The 20,499-nt window shown below is 38.7% G+C and overlaps 2 protein-coding genes across 2 annotated transcripts; both read right to left on the minus strand.

Annotated features, from left to right (window-relative positions):
- Positions 1-352: 352 nt before the first annotated feature.
- Positions 353-7,608, minus strand: abcb9 (ATP-binding cassette, sub-family B (MDR/TAP), member 9). Its single transcript, XM_056375307.1, has 11 exons — positions 6,051-7,608; positions 5,052-5,166; positions 4,716-4,846; positions 4,391-4,596; positions 4,105-4,302; positions 3,885-4,013; positions 3,606-3,794; positions 3,019-3,192; positions 2,227-2,386; positions 1,532-1,668; positions 353-1,376 (listed from the first exon to the last, which is right to left on the minus strand). Exons 1-11 carry the CDS (start codon positions 6,736-6,738, stop codon positions 1,062-1,064), a joined length of 2,442 nt encoding a protein of 813 aa, XP_056231282.1. The 5' UTR covers positions 6,739-7,608; the 3' UTR covers positions 353-1,061.
- Positions 7,609-8,758: 1,150 nt separating this feature from the next.
- Positions 8,759-12,484, minus strand: zgc:113436 (uncharacterized protein LOC503528 homolog). Its single transcript, XM_056376540.1, has 8 exons — positions 12,119-12,484; positions 11,261-11,454; positions 11,068-11,179; positions 10,834-10,972; positions 10,631-10,685; positions 10,274-10,531; positions 10,085-10,201; positions 8,759-9,387 (listed from the first exon to the last, which is right to left on the minus strand). The coding sequence occupies exons 1-8, from the start codon at positions 12,285-12,287 to the stop codon at positions 9,130-9,132; spliced, it is 1,302 nt and encodes a 433-aa protein (XP_056232515.1). The 5' UTR covers positions 12,288-12,484; the 3' UTR covers positions 8,759-9,129.
- Between the last annotated feature and the right edge of the window lie 8,015 nt (positions 12,485-20,499).

Consider the following 20,499-nt stretch of genomic DNA (forward strand, 5'->3'; position numbering starts at 1 on the left):
TGCAAAATCTAATGAAATGCAGTTTACCATTATGATAATATTTAGCAATTTTGGTGTAAATTTAGTTTATATGATGAATCATTTATCAAGAGTTGCAGATTAGTTTTCTCTCAATTGATCAATTAATCAAATAAATGTTTCAGCTTTAGTTGCAGCAAAATTACATTTCGCCAACATCATGAATTTGATACAAATGACAAAGAGTCACCCAAAATATTATAAATAAGTCACTAAAAGTTACTAGTATGCCCATGTTTCCATTGGCTGAAGTGGGGTTTTACAAGGAGACAGTGAATGTAGCATATGGCATTAATCCAGCATGTTTGTTGTAACCATAAAAGACTCCATGCAGTGTATTTTTACAGTCTTCATTACACAGATTGTTCATTTACAGTGGTTGATACAGTTACATTATGTACAAGTAGTGTCATTAATTGCTTTCTTTCTTTATCACTGACAATCATAAATCTTTATAGTGCATTCAGTTCCACAGCCAAAGGCACCTGTCTTTTCTTTGTAGTCACCAAGCTGCTTACTTACAAATAATATAATTTATCCACCTGGAAAAGAAAAACCAAGCATTTCCACACCTGCTACAGCAAAACCAATACAAAAGCAAAAACAAACCCTGTGGAAGACTTAGATAAGACAAGTTCTGTCTGTAGTGTGATGATGAGGTATTAAAAAGTAAAAACACACACAATCGTATACAGTACATCAATCAGTTAATAGTCATATTGACCACTCATTCAAGTTTTATCTCCAATGGCAAACTCAAATCAAGGGTCAGCCTTGATATGATATGTTTTGATACATTTGACTCTATTATAACTTAATTATGCTACTCAGTTCGTCGGATCTTTACCTGAACTGATTCTGACATGATCATTTCATCAAATTCCTCATTAAAATATATCAAGGTTCTGGATTTCACTGGAGCATTTTGAGTGCTCTGTGGTCTATATTCTGTCTAAGATACAGAATCTGCATAAAATAGCTTCTACAGTATAGGGTTTTAGCAGCAGTCCACTCCCATTTCAACAAGCTGCTGTTGCTGATTCTCAGTAGCGAACATTGCACTCAGACTCGCTGGCGCTGCTGCTTTGTCTTCTCCGCTGATTCCCTCCGTCAGACTTCCAAGGGAGGTTTTCTGATGGGTTTAGGACCTCCGCCCCCGTCTCTATGCCCAGGACCTGCCTCTGCACCAGCTTGCAGTAGAGCCCCCCACTGGCCATCAGCTGACTGTGAGGGCCCTGTTCAGCCACACGTCCCCTGTCGATCACGATGATGTTGTCTGCTTTCTCCACTGTGCTGAGCCGATGGGCGATCACCAGCACCGTGTGCTCCTGTAGGATGTTGTTCAGAGCCTGCTGAACCTGCAATGGATGGTCAGACATAAATCAACACCTCTCTGAAACATTATATCATTCACTAATGTTGTATTTACTACAGGCTATATTACAGGACTGCACTACATCTAACAGGTGCTGCAGATGTCACTTGGCTTTGGTAATTGTAGCAGTTTACTTACAATGTGCTCACTTTCTGCATCCAGAGCGCTGGTTGCCTCATCCAGGATAAGAACACGTGGGTTGCGGATGAGAGCTCTTGCTATGGCCACCCTTTGTTTCTGTCCCCCTGACAACTGGGTGCCCTTCTCTCCAACACCTGGGAAAAATAAGGTGTGACATACATAATAGTTAGTAGTATTTAATTTCAGAAAACAATAATATGTACTTACTGTTAGGCTCTTTTACATTTTGGGGGCATGTGTGTCTTTATTTGGTTAGTGGACAGAGGAGAGAGGACTAGAAATAAGCGTAGTGAGAATAAATTCCCAGCCAGACTCAATTGTACTTGAATATGGACCAGAATAAGTGGGATGTGACTAATAATAATGATATTCTTGGATTAAAACTGCTTTTATGTGTCAATAATAAATATCTGTAAAAACTTTTTTTATGCAAGACGCGTACTTTTCAAAATAAAGTAATGATTATGATGAAACTTGACTAGATGAGACTAGATCCCACTGAACCTGAACTAACCGTGAGCTCTCTCGCAGGAGACCAGTCCAAGGTATGTATAGAAAAACGTAAATCAGTGCAATATTGATATTACTTAGTGTTTGTTTCTATTATGCTAATCACTGACTGGATGTCCTTGATAACATACCTTTTCCATTACTAATACAGTGACTTGCATATTAACAGATCACATAATTACTTGTCTCATAGCCTTTGGGAAGGGTGGTGATAAAGTCATGAGCGTTAGCCTTGGTGGCAGCCTGCACCACAGCCTCCATGGGGACGTCACTCAGGCCATAGGTGATGTTTTCCTCGACCGTCCGGGCAAAGAGCACAGGCTCTTGGCCCACTAGAGCTACCTGCAGAGACAAAATAACAAATGGATGAAACTTTGTGTGAAAAACATTAACCAACAAGTTAAGCATATTCCTATATATCGTATATATCTTCTTCCTCTGTGCCATAAAGCTCCATTGTTGTCCAAAACCTATTACAACACACCAGTGAGCCGCACTGTTGAACTGGGTGACATGTTCCTTCATTATCAGGAACACACGCACTGTAGTTTATTTTGACTCACTCCCACACACACCCTCCTGCTGTAGGAAATACTCACTGGAGCACCCAATGTGGATTAATCAGCAGCTGAAAATAGGCCCTCACACATGCACCATTTACTCCAGTTTGAGTAAGATTTGCTAAAACTACAGCACCCAGCTGTTTCAGGAAATTACTTAGCCTTAAAAAAAACAAACAATGTATATAGAGTATGTCACACATTTTTAAAGATAGGAACAAATGGGCTTGGGGCCACAGACGGAGTAGGGAAACTGTAAAGTATTGACAGATGAAAAAGGGCCTTGTTGGTTTTGGGCTTTTGCTGGGATTTTTTGACAATAAGAAAAAATATAGAACAACATCAGTCTCCTCCTTTAAAAGAACACCCTGTCATACCCCTGAAACGATGTCTGTTAAATTGATTTATACAGACCTTGGAGTGGAAGTAGTCGTGCTGGAAGGTGTGAACAGGTTTTCCATCCAGCAGCACTTGGCCTTGTTGAGGAAGGTAGAAGTTTTCCAGCAGACTCACACAGGAGCTCTTTCCACTGCCTGAGGGTCCTACGAGGGCTGTGACCTCTCCTGGCCGCAGGGTGAATGACACTCCCTACACAAGGAACCGATTCAGGAAGTGATTTTCTTCAAACTTAGAAAATCAGACATCTTTTTATCTAGTAAGAAGAATGGGTTTCAAGGCCGGAGGGGCTACTGATATTTGGGATTTATGTTACTTATATCTGATAATATTTGCATAAAATTCGATCTGTAAATATGACCATGATCGTGTTCAAATATCACAAAAAAAACTGTTTCCCCAGAATAACAATGTAAAGTAGCTTTTAGACACAGATTAATTACATAAAATACTTTTAATTCAAATGAAAGGCTTGTATTGGCCCAATATTTTATATAAACTGACCCCGAGCTGCAACATAAAGCCAAACTGACCAGCTGTGAATAGAGTATTAGTTATACAGGGTTTCTCAACACAGTGTAGCAGCAAGATCCCTCAGAACAAACCTTGAGGATATCAATCTCAGGGCGTGTCGGGTAGGCAAACGTGATGTCTTTAAATTCAACCAGACCGGTACATGTGTCTGGAACCTCTGTACCATCAGCTCGGTGTTTGGGTTCCCTGTCTAGATACTCAAAAACCTTCTCAGCTGCTCCCACACCCTGCATGAGGCCTGTGTACACCGACGCAATGCTCTGAAAGATGAATTACAAAGGAGCATTAGCATCATGTACTTGTTTTTTTAGACTTGTAATAAAAAGATAGAAAGGAAACAGATAACATACCTCCAGACATTCTCCCAGCTCAAGCATGTATATGAAAAAAGATATCAAGGCACCACTGCTCATCTGACCAGTAACCACAAGGTGACCCCCATAGTAGAGGATAGCAACCTCCAGAGCGAGCTCTGAAATCTGAAAAACACACACAAGTACTGTAACAAACAGTTATCAATAAAAATAAAAAAAAACAGAACAGATTTAGAGCTTTACTGTTGATACCTACACAACTGGACCACATGTAGCAAGCATAGGCCAGGGCTTGCTTTTTGTTGAGCTGGAACATGACTAAGAGTTTGGCATAGTAGGAGTCAGCCTCCCCACACTCGTTGGCAAAGCTCCGCACCGTCCTCATGGCTGAAATGGTTTCTTCTGCAACTTTATTGGCCTCTGCAAGAGTTGTTTGCACTTCTTTGGTCAGTTTCTGTAAAAATAACATTAAAACAGAGATGTTACTCAGTTTTATCTTCAAAATAAATCATCAGTACAGATACAAAACAAAACTACTTTACCTTGTAGTATTGTCCGTAAAGTGTAGAGACGACGGCAATGAAAGGGAATCCCATGATGGTCACCAGTGTGAGCTTCCAGGACATCCCAAACATGAAGATGAAGAAGCCAGCACCCTTGATGATGCTCCTCAGGAAGATGTTGACATTCTGGGAGATGAGATCACTCACTTGGGTAGTGTCAGCTGACAGACGTGAGATGATGTCACCTACAGGGTGATATAGGCACGTAGTAGCATTAGGAGGACAGCTCTATTGTCAAAGAGGGCCCTTGAGTAGATGAAGGAACAAAAGATGGATGGATGTATTAATAGCGTTTCCAGGTCACCTGTGTGGTTGTCATCAAAAAAGGCAATTTCCTGCCTCATCAGCGTTCTGAAGAGATGGTTCCTGAGCCGAAGGTTTAATCGAGCAAATGTCATGGTGAAGACTCCTCCACGCACTCCCATTGCAAGTGAACTGAGGAGAAAGAAAAGGTCGTCAAACATTTTTCTGGTTTGTGGACAGGACACGTGAAGAATAAATAAAACAAACATAACACACATCCCTCTCATGCCAGTCATTTCATTTTCAAAATCCACCCGGGATTACAGTGACGACACACATACATTTCACAATCAGAAGACAACCTGTATATTGTATTGTATATTGTGCAAACACCCACCTGGCTAAGGCCAGCACTGCCACTGTAATGACTGGTTTCGCAAAGTACTCCATGCTCTTGTGAACCACAATGCTGTCTATGGCCTTCCCATAGTAGTACGGTATGAAGGCTTCACCTGAAGAAAGACACCATGATGCACTCTCAGAGATGTTCACATATTTCTGGGTTTGGAATTGATTATTCCTACATAATGAGTTATCTTAAATGTCATCAGTAAAAGCAAGATGCTTAGTGAGAACTCTTGGACAACAATGAGATATTTGTTTTCAAATTAACTTCAGAAATGGAATAAAGTTAGGTTAAGAGTGTAGTTGTTTCTCAGGTGTAAGCACTTGCTGCTTTTCTTCGTCTTACGTGATAATAAACTAAGTATCTTTGGGTTTTGGACCAATAGCTGAAGAAAACAATTGATTTTTAAAAAGTCACACTTCTTCTTTGTCTAATTTCTGACATTTCATAGACCAAACGATTAACTGAGAAAATAATCAGTCAATCAATCAATCAATCAATCAATAATAAAAATAATCATTATCTGCTGCCCCTGTTCAGTGGGTCTTAATTTATACTGGTACGCATTTTGAAGGTGAGGTGTTTTTGCCAGACAGTTTACACTTTATGGACAAGCACTGTTTAGAAGCTTTTTAGAGGAGTTAGTATGTAAAACCCTGCATCCAAAAAGGCTCTGTATCTTCAATAAGGTGCTATAAAGTTCCTGTTCCAGTCTCAAATGTTATTTCTTCTTTTTTTCTGTTGTGGAAGATGAAGAACCCAAGAGCCTTGTACTTTGACATTAACATTGGCACGTAACTGCATTTCTATGAAGCCAAATTTTAAAGTGTTGTGTGATAAGGAATGAGTCATAACCTTCAGACTCAGTACTTAAATTGCCATAAAAAGGCTCTGTTGAGATATTGAGCATTAGTGTTGCAATCCTGTGTAACAGTCAGGTGGAAACACTGTGACTGGACAGGTTTATATTACGATGTTGAGGTCACTCACACACAGCAGAGATGAGGAGGAAGAGGACGGCTACAGACACCAGTCCACCATCCTTCTTGCAGAAGGTTAGCAAACGTCCCAGTGTTGCCCCAGAGCTGGTCTTCTCCTTCTCCTGGTTTCCCTTCTCCTTCTGCTTCTTCCTCTCACACCCCACACCCCGCTCCTCCTCACCACCTGTCCCCACCAGCTTCTCAGTGTCTTCAGAGTCTCCTCCGCCTCTGTTGCTGGTGCTGCTGGTGCCGCTGTCGTGAGTGCTCACCGAGACGGACTGCTTCCCCAGCAGGCTCCAGAGCAGCATGACTCCCAGAGAGGAGGCACAAGTCCAGCATATCAGGCTCAGGAGCCAGGGCTGGTCTGTCAGAGGCTCCACTTCAGACAGCATCAGCAGCTTGGCCAGGGCATAGGTGATGATGACCAGGCAGATGAGGAGAATGAGGGTGGTGAGTGTAACGACCCTTGGTGGGCCGTCCTCCTTGTTCCATGATACACCTATGGAGGCTCCCAGCAGAAGGGAGGCTCGGAGCAGCACAGTCCCCCAGAGGTCCAACACTGACCGGAGGATGTTAAAGTCCAGGACATCCTTTCTGAATATGATCAAGTGTGATCCATGTGTGTATAGGACAGTGCTGACGACAATATCCAGTAGGACAAACAACACAGTGCAGCTCACACTTACTTTGATGCCCATGCTGATTATCAAGGCAGAGTTACAGGGAGTTATGACAAGTACTATCAGTGGTATAATATCCCAGATAACTACAAAAACTGCCTTTTCAAAATAAAACTCAGGGTGATTAGCAACTAGACTCAAATATAGGACATCTGGTCAAAATTTAATTGAGGCCATACATTCCGAAACACATAATAAATACATACTGCCAGAATCATTATGTGGTATTTTAAGATCACTCAGAATTTGGCAGAAATGATTCCAAATAGGAATATTTGAATGACTTCTTCACACTTACTGTTATTTTGAAGGAATTTGCTTCCGGTCCTCTGCGGCTCGTAACAAGAGGAATATGAGGTAGTATGATACAACAAGCTTAATTTAAGCTGTAACTACGCTATAAATAATTGCCCTGTAAGGTTGTAACATTGCTCTCAGTCTGGCACATGTTCTACTACATTACTGGCTGCATGTATAAGTTAGCCATTAGCAGGCAGTGAATTGTGTTGCGTCAGGTTACAAATGCGTCCATGTTATTTAATCCCTGAAGGTCCAGCCAGGTGTCCACAGGAACCTTAACCGATTTACTATAGTTTTTCTATATGCATAGTAAAGTACACAACATCGTAAATAGTAGCCTACACTTGCTACATGCTACTTTACTCAAAACGAGCAAAGTAGGTTTAAGAGAATGAAGTGACACTAGCGAGGTGGACGCCGGTTTCAAAGATCGTCTACACAACAGAGGACTCCCACTTGACAGGAACTACAAACTGGCATAAACACACACACACGCTTACTGCTTCGTACAATACGTATCCTAACTGTCATAAATCTGATGTATCCGTGATGAAATGACCTATGCATCAGTGAAGTCAGTCATATTATAAAAGCCCCCCCCCCCCGTTTTCACATAATCAATAGTAGTACTAATATATATAGTGAACTAATATTTTCAAAATTAAACTTCAAATAAATCACTTCTTGTTACATGAAAAAAGAAGTGAATTAAAGTTAGCGAGCTCCAAACACATTCAAACTGCCACACAGGTTTACCCTTTAGAAACGGAGAGCTCACTCCGCAGTGGTTTTAATTTATAAAGGAGTCAGAATGATACCTCTTTGCTTTTGACCTACCTTTGCTTTCTGACGCACAGCAGTTGTTGCGGAAGTGAACGTGTTGTGTAGCCCCTCTCACCAGGAATTGTAGCGCGTTTAAGAGCATCAGGCATGATCATGGATGTATTATAAGAACTTATAATAATGTATTATAAGAACATTCAGGCATCACACAAACCAACGACCCTTCTCTCTTTGATGGGAGAAAGTTTTTTTTGTGAAAGTGATGTTTTGTGAAATCTCAATGAAACACCAGAATAAAGTGTGTATAGTGTCTTTAGGTTCATTTTGGTTTCACTGCCGCAACTTCACTGTTTTGGTTCATATTATATATTCATTAGATCTAATTTATAATTTCTGTTTTCATACTGTTTTCCTATGGTGCTTTTTATTCTATTGTTATGTTTCTTTTAATTTCTGTTAAGCACACTGAATGACCTGTGTATGATAATGTGCTATGCAAATAAATTTCCCTTCATTGCCTTCACTCTCACTGCTCCTATCAGCATTTTTTCCAGCAGCAGCAGACAGCTGTTTTGTTTTCATCATCAGTAGACTCAATTTTCACAACGTGTCCTGCCCCAAACAACAGGCAGTTAGTGGCTACACACGGTGGAGCATTTGGCAGCTAGAGACACATTTTTCTTGGGAGATGGAGACCAAACCAGAGCTGAAAGAAAAGTGAATATAGGACTTACCTTCATCAAGTGGATAAAAACATGACTCCAAATGAATTCTAATATTGCTCTCTGTTATCCTGAATGTGTTAATAGGCAACTATTTGCTAATACATTTAATACCACAACCTTATGAGATTATAAAATGCCATGTTTTCAGCTTTTTAAATCTAATTTTAACAGTAACGAACGCTCACAAGCAATATCTAATTTCCTGTCATGTAATGGCTATACACCAAGGCTTCACAAATAAAACAATACCTTTATTTTAAAGCACTGCAGTGTAAGAACATGTTGTACGACAAAGTGAAAACAATTAAGTTCACATCATTTTCATGGGAAACACTTTTTTGTTGGGAATTGGGAGGAAAAAGCTCAACAATTCTTTAGGGTCAACGCTTCCTTCCGGTTCTTTGGCCAGCGAATTCTGTTTCTAAGTGTGAGATTCATCTACAAGTGACACATCAACCCGCAGTGTCTTCAACTGTAGTAGCACTCATCATCACATTCATCAGGATTTCCATCTTCGGTCCAAGACTTCAGGCAGCTCATGATGACATGCAGTCGTGCTCTGATGGGATCTCTACTCTCCAGTATTTTCAAACTGTTCCTCTCAGTGGACGTCAGACTCAGGTAAGTGATATGCTAACTCAGTCTTTATGTCTTCGGCGCTGTTTTGCTCAGTGGAAAGCACCGTGTCAACAGGAAAAGACAAATATAAACTCTCTTTCAGTTTTTTGGGTGAGGGCGAGTCTCCAGCACCGAACAGAGGGTCTGCAATTTTAAAGGTCATTGAGGGCATGTTATGTGCCCTGCGTTTGGCGTTCTTCTTCTTCTCTTGTTTGTACGCTGCATTCATATTGGCTAGCACCTGGAAGTGAAACACATATTTAGGCACAAAACAGAAGGGATGTTAAAAGAACAATACAAAAAATCTGAGCCGAATCATTTCCCTCCATATCTACCATATGTTAAATAACAGTTATGTAATGAGTTAACAAATCAAAGCAGATAAATGTATCTATTTGTGATTATTCTGTCCACAGGTTTGCTGTTGAATGACACATGGGTAATACTAGTGTTGACTCTGTATCCTAAATAATTAATATTTTCTTACACCTGAGGTTTCTGTGACAGAAAGGTGTAAGAATCAGGTTTCTGTCATGTAATACACATGACTGTGCACAACAGTCAACACAAACGTCACCATGAAGACATCATGTCCAACATGTTACGATACATGCCAAGCACCACGTCTGGGGCACATGAAAACATAAACAATGCAACAGCAAGCTTGGTTGAATGTAAGTTTACTATCAACTGTGGCCAGTCACAGAGGGAACAAAAACTGTTAAAGCTGCCCAGCCCTAGTATAAGGTCATGTGACTATTGTCTTAAGACAGACTTAACGCCATCTCAAGTGACCTTTAAAGACGCAGCAGTGAGAAACATCGTTCCTCAGTTTTGCATGTATGTAAGGTTGCGCACATGTGAAAATCAAACAAAGAACGAACTCCAACACCTGCATTATTTTCATTCATGAGATAAAATAAATTAATGTGAATTACCAGCTGCTTAATGGAGTTCTGTTGCTCTTGCATTATTGTCATATATGTAGAGGCCTCCTCCTTTGTGGAATACATATCCTGCTCTTGTTCGTCATAATTCAGCAGGCTCAGTGTAGTCTAGAGGACAGGAAGGGACATGTAATAAGCAGACACCAACACGCTTAGTTAGGCTTCTTCCCTCAGTCTTACCTCATTAGGTAAATTAGCTTTCCTGTTGAACATGAGGGAGTAAGGGGTGAACTTGGTCGTAGGGTTGGTGGACGTCCTGAACAAAAACAGCACAGGGTCCAGAAAGTCGTCCCATTCCGCCTGCTTCTCTGTTACCATCTGCACAACAGCTTCCTTCAGTAAAGGACTCGTGCAGTCGTGGAGCGGGTTGAGCTGAGGTTGATCCAGAGGAGACACCTTCTGCACGATGCTCCACCTGTCGCACAGCAGCTTCGTAACCTGGAAAACATCCGTATATGCACTGACAAAACTGACCCACAGCAGTACCACAATCTCTGATCGGTTTATTTCAAATGAACTTTGTGATTCACAGCTCACCTCATCACAGAAGTCAGCATTCTGCATGCACACTATTGTTTTAGGGGCACCAAACCTAATTCAGCAGAGAACAGATTTAGTGCAATTTCAGGTTAAAAATATCTTAAAACTGAGGATATCAACATGCATTAAACTACAAGTAGTGGCCTAGATTTAGATCTCATTTCAACCCCAGTGACTATTCAAGGTTTTATGTATTTTACCTGTATATACATTTGGAAATGCATCTTGCAACAGAGAAAGCATCTGTCTTTTGCACTGGAAATGCTTCTGGCCATTTACTGAGGTAATCGATGAGGACTGTAACATGAGTGTTGCCTTGCTGTGTCTCTGGAAATGGTCCTGTTGGGGAAGAGAAAAACAAAACAGGTGTGAAACTAAGGAAATAAATTAAAAAACAGAAAAATGTTATATGTTGATTTAATTGAGGCAAAAACCTATAATGTCAATCCCAACAATATCCCAAGGTGTGTCCACTTTTATAGGCCGAACCGTCCTTGCCAGGTTTTTATTCCTCTCTGTGTTCTGACAGGTCTCACACACTTTAATCTGGAACAGGCAGGAAACAGTTATCATATTATCAGTGTAGTACCCTGTGATATTAACTGAGCCAAACAAAGATTTAAGTACCCAATCCACTACATCCTTGATGATCCCAAGCCAGTAGTACTTGCTCTGGATTCTGTGGACAGTCTTCTTTTGGCCCAGGTGATGGCCGATGTCGTTGAAGTGGCAGTCAAGAAAAATCTGCCTCTTCCTCTCAGCCTCAATCACCACCTCCCTCTTCTCCTCTTTCTTGGGTCCCACATAGTACAACTTGCCCTCTTGAATAAAAATATGAATGAAGGGGATGTGTGAGATATTTGACAATTATTGACAGTGTAAGCAAGGTTTAAAAACCCCCAGACAGAAGACTACTACTGAATGCAGACAAATGTGTAAGAGAGCGACTCCAGGCATACAGAAAGAACATGACACCATGCTCAGTTGAAAAATATTTGTACTTAACGTAGTCGTGTTTATATGAAAAGCTGGATATTTGATTGAATATAACTTTGGAGTTGCTGGAAGCATTTGAGGTTCATTCTTCAATTCGGCATATACTCAATTTACCGAACACAACGTATCTCCTGAAAATGTAAACTTTTAAAAGTAGTTTAGATGTTTTTGCCATAACTCTTTCCCCTAAGCAATATAACTTAGTTAGCACCAATAGCTAGTTTTAGAAGTTGAGAGTTAACTGATACAGAGTACTGGTTATGGTGAGCCACTAAGTCAATGAGCCGAATTTTCTACCGACTCAGTCAGATTCATAAAATATCTTTTGTTATGTCCTAGAAGGTTCACACTTTCTGACAACCCAGGGAAGTTTAAATTGGCAGTTTTGTGAATCGAAGTACGTCATGTCAATAGACAGTAGAGCTCGAGGATAGCAATGCATACTCAGTGTTTGCCACTAGTAAATTCAAGTTTTAATATAACTCTTACCGTCAACGATAAACTTCTGGGCGTATCTTTTGAGATTCTTCTTTCGTAAAGGATTCATCGTCTGGGGCAAACAGCCTTTAGCCACTAAAGTGTAAATGTCACCGAGTTTATTGGAGCTGGATTCAACCACCTCCTCCTCAGCAACTTGCAACGACTCCACGCTTAACATTTCAGCTCAGACTTAAAAATTAGCACAAATAAGAGCAATTACACACCTCGATAAACATAAATATGCTGAATACCAATCGGCATATTTAGAAACAGCGCTGCTGCTGCTGCTGGTAACGAAGACAAATCCACAACAAAATCACAAACAGGATGAAGACACAAAGCGTGAGTTGTGCTCTGCGTCTTCTTCTACTGTTGAATTTAGCCGGTAGATTTTTTTGCATTAGCGCCACTACTTGACAAACACAAGTACTTACTGCAAACGCTCCTTTAAAAAAGAATGGAACTAAACACAATAATGATGATAATAATAATAGTATTAAAAATAACAATTAATGTTGTGATGTAATGTTATTTCACTCATACTTCCAGTACACACTTTCAAAGTGTCTTGACAATCAAAGAAAAAAAAAACCTAATATTTTAAAAGATAAAATGAGAAAAAAACTGGAAACTGACTTGACAGTCAATGAAATGTAAATAAAATATTACTTTTAAATAAAATAATAATTAAAAAATGTGGAAACTGACTTGACACCTCCCTCATGTGGGCAGGCAAAACCTCGAGAAAACCTTTCAGGTCAGATTGAAGGAGTCCTTGGGAAGAACTACACAAGAGGGGCCATCTTCCAAGGCTTGAAGGTGTCTTGACAGTAAAATCATTTCAAATGATGACAATGTTTTGGAAATACAAGAAGGAAATCTTTGGAAGAAATACTCACATACAGCAATGTCATGAAGCTCCAGGGCGTCTTGATGATAACCAAAAGGCAATGATGTTGATATGAACAATAAAATAAAGAAAATAAAGAACTTATATGACACCTTCTAGTGTACAAGGATATCTTCACAACAACCTCTTCAGGTGAGGTTGGAGAAATCCTTGGCAAAAAATACACAAGAGGTGCCTTCTTCCAAGGCGTGAAGGTGTCTTGACAATCAAAGAACAGAAAGGAAACCTAACATTTTAAAAAATGAAATAAGAGAAAAACTGGAAACTGACTTGAAGTCAATGAAATGTAAATAAAATGTTACTTTTAAATGAAATCAAAATTAAAAAATTTGGAAACTGACTTGACACCTCCCTCGTGTGAGCAAGAAAAACCTCCAGAAAGACTTTAAAGTCATAATGGAGTCATTCTTGGGAAGAACTACACAAGAGGGGCCATCGTCCAAAGCTTCAAGGTGTCTTGACAGTAAAATCATTTCAAATGATGAAAATATTTTACAAAAACAAGAAGGAAATCTTTGGAAAACATAGTTAAGTGCGGCAATGTCCCAAAGTTCCAGGGCGTCTTGGCAATAACAAAAAGGGAAATGATGTTGATATGAACAGTAAAAGGAGTAAAATAAATCAATCTTTTTGACACCTTCTAGTGTACAAGGATATCTTCACAACAACCTCTTCAGGTGAGGTTGGAGAAATCCTTGGCAAAAAATACACAAGAGGTGCCTTCTTCCAAGGCGTGAAGGTGTCTTGACAATCAAAGAACAGAAAGGAAACCTAACATTTTAAAAAACAAAATAAGAAAAAAAAATAGAAACTGATTTGACACCTCCCTCATATGGGCAGGAAAAACCTCCAAAAAACCTTTCAGGTCAGATTGGAGGAGTCCTTGGGAAGAACTACACAAGAGGGGCCATCGTCCAAAGCTTCAAGGTGTCTTGACAGTAAAATCATTTCAAATGATGACAATGTTTTGGAAATACAAGAAGGAAATCTTTGGAAGACATACTCACGTACAGCAATGTCATGAAGCTCCAGGGCGTCTTGATGATAACCAAAAGGCAATGATGTTGATATGAACAGTAAAAGGAGTAAAATAAATCAATCTTTTTGACACCTTCTAGTGTACAAGGATATCTTCACAACAACCTCTTCAGGTGAGGTTGGAGAAATCCTTGGCAAAAAACACACAAGAGGTGCCTTCTTCCAGGCGTGAAGGTGTCTTGACAATCAAAGAACAGAAAGGAAACCTAAAATTTAAAAAACCAAATAAGAAAAAAAAATAGAAACTGATTTGACACCTCCCTCATGTGGGCAGGAAAAACCTCCAGAAAGATTTTAAAGTCATAATGGAGTCATTCTTGGGAAGAACTACACAAGAGGTGCCTTCTTCCAGGCGTGAAGGTGTCTTGACAATCAAAAAACAGAAAGGAAACCTAACATTTTAAAAAATTAAATGAGAAAAAAACTGGAAACTGACTTGACACCTCCCTCGTGTGAGCAAGAAAAACCTCCAGAAAGACTTTAAAGTCATAATGGAGTCATTCTTGGGAAGAACTACACAAGAGGGGCCATCTTCCAAGGCTTGAAGGTGTCTTGACAATCAAAGAACAGAAAGGAAACCTAACATTTTAAAAAATTAAATGAGAAAAAAACTGGAAACTGACTTGACAGTCAATGAAATGTAAATAAAATATTACTTTTAAATAAAATAATAATTAAAAAATGTGGAAACTGACTTGACACCTCCCTCATGTGGGCAGGAAAAACCTCCAGAAAACCCTTCAGGTCAGATTGGAGGAGTCCTTGGGAAGAACTACACAAGAGGTGCCTTCTTCCAAGGCGTGAAGGTGTCTTGACAATCAAAGAACAGAAAGGAAACCTAACATTTTAAAAAACAAAATAAGAAAAAAAAATAGAAACTGATTTGACACCTCCCTCATGTGGGCAGGAAAAACCTCCAAAAAACCTTTCAGGTCAGATTGAAGGAGTCCTTGGGAAGAACTACACAAGAGGTGCCTTCTTCCAAGGCGTGAAGGTGTCTTGACAATCAAAAAACAGAAAGGAAACCTAACATTTTAAAAAATTAAATGAGAAAAAAACTCGAAACTGACTTGAAAGTCAATGAAATGTAAATAAAACATTACTTTTAAATAAAATAATAATTAAAAAATTTGGAAACTGACTTGACACCTCCCTCATGTGAGCAAGAAAAACCTCCAGAAAGATTTTAAAGTCATAATGGAGTCATTCTTGGGAAGAACTACACAAGAGGGGCCATCGTCCAAAGCTTCAAGGTGTCTTGACAGTAAAATCATTTCAAATGATGAAAATATTTTACAAAAACAAGAAGGAAATCTTTGGAAAACATAGTTAAGTGCGGCAATGTCACAAAGTTCCAGGGCGTCTTGGCAATAACAAAAAGGGAAATGATGTTGATATGAACAGTAAAAGGAGTAAAATAAATCAATCTTTTTGACACCTTCTAGTGTACAAGGATATCTTCACAACAACCTCTTCAGGTGAGGTTGGAGAAATCCTTGGCAAAAAATACACAAGAGGTGCCTTCTTCCAGGGCGTGAAGGTGTCTTGACAATCAAAGAACAGAAAGGAAACCTAAAATTTAAAAAACCAAATAAGAAAAAAAAATAGAAACTGATTTGACACCTCCCTCATGTGGGCAGGAAAAACCTCCAAAAAACCTTTCAGGTCAGATTGAAGGAGTCCTTGGGAAGAACTACACAAGAGGGGCCATCTTCCAAGGCTTGAAGGTGTCTTGACAGTAAAATCATTTCAAATGATGACAATGTTTTGGAAATACAAGAAGGAAATCTTTGGAAGACATACTCACGTACAGCAATGTCATGAAGCTCCAGGGCGTCTTGATAATAACCAAAAGGCAATGATGTTGATATGAACAATAAAATAAAGAAAATAAAGAACTTATATGACACCTTCTAGTGTACAAGGATATCTTCACAACAACCTCTTCAGGTGAGGTTGGAGAAATCCTTGGCAAAAAACACACAAGAGGTGCCTTCTTCCAAGGCGTGAAGGTGTCTTGACAATCAAAAAACAGAAAGGAAACCTAACATTTTAAAAAATAAAATGAGAAAAAAACTCGAAACTGACTTGAAAGTCAATGAAATGTAAATAAAACATTACTTTTAAATAAAATAATAATTAAAAAATTTGGAAACTGACTTGACACCTCCCTCATGTGAGCAAGAAAAACCTCCAGAAAGACTTTAAAGTCATAATGGAGTCATTCTTGGGAAGAACTACACAAGAGGGGCCATCGTCCAAAGCTTCAAGGTGTCTTGACAGTAAAATCATTTCAAATGATGAAAATATTTTACAAAAACAAGAAGGAAATCTTTGGAAAACATAGTTAAGTGCGGCAATGTCACAAAGTTCCAGGGCGTCTTGGCAATAACAAAAAGGGAAATGATGTTGATATGAACAGTAAAAGGAGTAAAATAAATCAATCTTTTTGACACCTTCTAGTGTACAAGGATATCTTCACAACAACCTCTTCAGGTGAGGTTGGAGAAATCCTTGGCAAAAAATACACAAGAGGTGCCTTCTTCCAGGGCGTGAAGGTGTCTTGACAATCAAAGAACAGAAAGGAAACCTAAAATTTAAAAAACCAAATAAGAAAAAAAAATAGAAACTGATTTGACACCTCCCTCATGTGGGCAGGAAAAACCTCCAAAAAACCTTTCAGGTCAGATTGAAGGAGTCCTTGGGAAGAACTACACAAGAGGGGCCATCTTCCAAGGCTTGAAGGTGTCTTGACAGTAAAATCATTTCAAATGATGACAATGTTTTGGAAATACAAGAAGGAAATCTTTGGAAGACATACTCACGTACAGCAATGTCATGAAGCTCCAGGGCGTCTTGATAATAACCAAAAGGCAATGATGTTGATATGAACAATAAAATAAAGAAAATAAAGAACTTATATGACACCTTCTAGTGTACAAGGATATCTTCACAACAACCTCTTCAGGTGAGGTTGGAGAAATCCTTGGCAAAAAACACACAAGAGGTGCCTTCTTCCAAGGCGTGAAGGTGTCTTGACAATCAAAAAACAGAAAGGAAACCTAACATTTTAAAAAATAAAATGAGAAAAAAACTCGAAACTGACTTGAAAGTCAATGAAATGTAAATAAAACATTACTTTTAAATAAAATAATAATTAAAAATTTGGAAACTGACTTGACACCTCCCTCATGTGAGCAAGAAAAACCTCCAGAAAGACTTTAAAGTCATAATGGAGTCATTCTTGGGAAGAACTACACAAGAGGGGCCATCGTCCAAAGCTTCAAGGTGTCTTGACAGTAAAATCATTTCAAATGATGAAAATATTTTACAAAAACAAGAAGGAAATCTTTGGAAAACATAGTTAAGTGCGGCAATGTCCCAAAGTTCCAGGGCGTCTTGGCAATAACAAAAAGGGAAATGATGTTGATATGAACAGTAAAAGGAGTAAAATAAATCAATCTTTTTGACACCTTCTAGTGTACAAGGATATCTTCACAACAACCTCTTCAGGTGAGGTTGGAGAAATCCTTGGCAAAAAATACACAAGAGATGCCTTCTTCCAGGGCGTGAAGGTGTCTTGACAATCAAAGAACAGAAAGGAAACCTAACATTTTAAAAAGTGAAATAAGAGAAAAACTGGAAACTGACTTGAAAGTCAATGAAATGTAAATAAAATATTACTTTTAAATGAAATCAAAATTAAAAAATGTGGAAACTGACTTGACACCTCCCTCATGTGGGCAGGAAAAACCTCCAGAAAACCCTTCAGGTCAGATTGGAGGAGTCCTTGGGAAGAACTACACAAGAGGTGCCTTCTTCCAAGGCGTGAAGGTGTCTTGACAATAAAAGAACAGAAAGGAAACCTAACATTTTAAAAAATGAAATAAGAAAAAAAAATAGAAACTGATTTGACACTTCCCTCATGTGGGCAGGAAAAACCTCCAAAAAACCTTTCAGGTCAGATTGAAGGAGTCCTTGGGAAGAACTACACAAGAGGTGCCTTCTTCCAAGGCGTGAAGGTGTCTTGACAATCAAAAAACAGAAAGGAAACCTAACATTTTAAAAAATAAAATGAGAAAAAAACTCGAAACTGACTTGAAAGTCAATGAAATGTAAATAAAACATTACTTTTAAATAAAATAATAATTAAAAAATTTGGAAACTGACTTGACACCTCCCTCATGTGGGCAGGAAAAACCTCCAAAAAACCTTTCAGGTCAGATTGGAGGAGTCCTTGGGAAGAACTACACAAGAGGGGCCATCTTCCAAGGCTTGAAGGTGTCTTGACAGTAAAATCATTTCAAATGATGACAATGTTTTGGAAATACAAGAAGGAAATCTTTGGAAGAAATACTCACGTACAGCAATGTCATGAAGCTCCAAGGCGTCTTGATGATAACCAAAAGGCAATGATGTTGATATGAACAATAAAATAAAGAAAATAAAGAACTTATATGACACCTTCTAGTGTACAAGGATATCTTCACAACAACCTCTTCAGGTGAGGTTGGAGAAATCCTTGGCAAAAAATACACAAGAGGTGCCTTCTTCCAAGGCGTGAAGGTGTCTTGACAATCAAAGAACAGAAAGGAAACCTAACATTTTAAAAAATGAAATAAGAGAAAAACTGGAAACTGACTTGACAGTCAATGAAATGTAAATAAAATATTACTTTTAAATGAAATCAAAATTAAAAAATTTGGAAACTGACTTGACACCTCCCTCATGTGAGCAAGAAAAACCTCCAGAAAGACTTTAAAGTCATAATGGAGTCATTCTTGGGAAGAACTACACAAGAGGGGCCATCGTCCAAAGCTTCAAGGTGTCTTGACAGTAAAATCATTTCAAATGATGACAATGTTTTGGAAATACAAGAAGGAAATCTTTGGAAGAAATACTCACGTACAGCAATGTCATGAAGCTCCAAGGCGTCTTGATGATAACCAAAAGGCAATGATGTTGATATGAACAGTAAAAGGAGTAAAATAAATAAATCTTTTTGACACCTTCTAGTGTACAAGGATATCTTCACAACAACCTCTTCAGGTGAGGTTGGAGAAATCCTTGGCAAAAAATACACAAGAGGTGCCTTCTTCCAAGGCGTGAAGGTGTCTTGACAATCAAAAAACAGAAAGGAAACCTAACATTTTAAAAAATAAAATGAGAAAAAAACTCGAAACTGACTTGAAAGTCAATGAAATGTAAATAAAACATTACTTTTAAATAAAATAATAATTAAAAAATTTGGAAACTGACTTGACACCTCCCTCATGTGAGCAAGAAAAACCTCCAGAAAGACTTTAAAGTCATAATGGAGTCATTCTTGGGAAGAACTACACAAGAGGGGCCATCGTCCAAAGCTTCAAGGTGTCTTGACAGTAAAATCATTTCAAATGATGAAAATATTTTACAAAAACAAGAAGGAAATCTTTGGAAAACATAGTTAAGTGCGGCAATGTCCCAAAGTTCCAGGGCGTCTTGGCAATAACAAAAAGGGAAATGATGTTGATATGAACAGTAAAAGGAGTAAAATAAATCAATCTTTTTGACACCTTCTAGTGTACAAGGATATCTTCACAACAACCTCTTCAGGTGAGGTTGGAGAAATCCTTGGCAAAAAATACACAAGAGGTGCCTTCTTCCAAGGCGTGAAGGTGTCTTGACAATCAAAGAACAGAAAGGAAACCTAACATTTTAAAAAACAAAATAAGAAAAAAAAATAGAAACTGATTTGACACCTCCCTCATGTGGGCAGGAAAAACCTCCAAAAAACCTTTCAGGTCAGATTGAAGGAGTCCTTGGGAAGAACTACACAAGAGGGGCCATCTTCCAAGGCTTGAAGGTGTCTTGACAGTAAAATCATTTCAAATGATGACAATGTTTTGGAAATACAAGAAGGAAATCTTTGGAAGAAATACTCACATACAGCAATGTCATGAAGCTCCAAGGCGTCTTGATGATAACCAAAAGGCAATGATGTTGATATGAACAATAAAATAAAGAAAATAAAGAACTTATATGACACCTTCTAGTGTACAAGGATATCTTCACAACAACCTCTTCAGGTGAGGTTGCAGAAATCCTTGGCAAAAAATACACAAGAGGTGCCTTCTTCCAAGGCGTGAAGGTGTCTTGACAATCAAAAAACAGAAAGGAAACCTAACATTTTAAAAAATAAAATGAGAAAAAAACTCGAAACTGACTTGAAAGTCAATGAAATGTAAATAAAACATTACTTTTAAATAAAATAATAATTAAAAAATTTGGAAACTGACTTGACACCTCCCTCATGTGAGCAAGAAAAACCTCCAGAAAGACTTTAAAGTCATAATGGAGTCATTCTTGGGAAGAACTACACAAGAGGGGCCATCGTCCAAAGCTTCAAGGTGTCTTGACAGTAAAATCATTTCAAATGATGAAAATATTTTACAAAAACAAG

The sequence above is a fragment of the Seriola aureovittata genome, chromosome 5 (assembly GCF_021018895.1).
Source record: "Seriola aureovittata isolate HTS-2021-v1 ecotype China chromosome 5, ASM2101889v1, whole genome shotgun sequence".
Classification (NCBI taxonomy): domain Eukaryota; kingdom Metazoa; phylum Chordata; class Actinopteri; order Carangiformes; family Carangidae; genus Seriola; species Seriola aureovittata.

Bases quoted from the DNA above. Each gene is read 5' to 3' on its own strand.
- abcb9 (XM_056375307.1), bottom strand. From the start codon at position 6,738: ATGGGCATCAAAGTAAGTGTGAGCTGCACTGTGTTGTTTGTCCTACTG. The intron at 3,193-3,605 runs GTTTGTTCTGAG...TTCCTTGTGTAG, and splicing joins CTGAGATTGATATCCTCAAG to GGAGTGTCATTCACCCTGCG. The intron at 1,669-2,226 runs GTAATTATGTGA...TATTTTTCCCAG, and splicing joins TCCCAAAGGCTATGAGACAA to GTGTTGGAGAGAAGGGCACC.
- zgc:113436 (XM_056376540.1), bottom strand. From the start codon at position 12,287: ATGTTAAGCGTGGAGTCGTTGCAAGTTGCTGAGGAGGAGGTGGTTGAA. The intron at 10,973-11,067 runs GTTTTTGCCTCA...CTTCCCCAACAG, and splicing joins TGTTGGGATTGACATTATAG to GACCATTTCCAGAGACACAG. The intron at 10,202-10,273 runs GTAAGACTGAGG...CCTGTCCTCTAG, and splicing joins AAGCTAATTTACCTAATGAG to ACTACACTGAGCCTGCTGAA.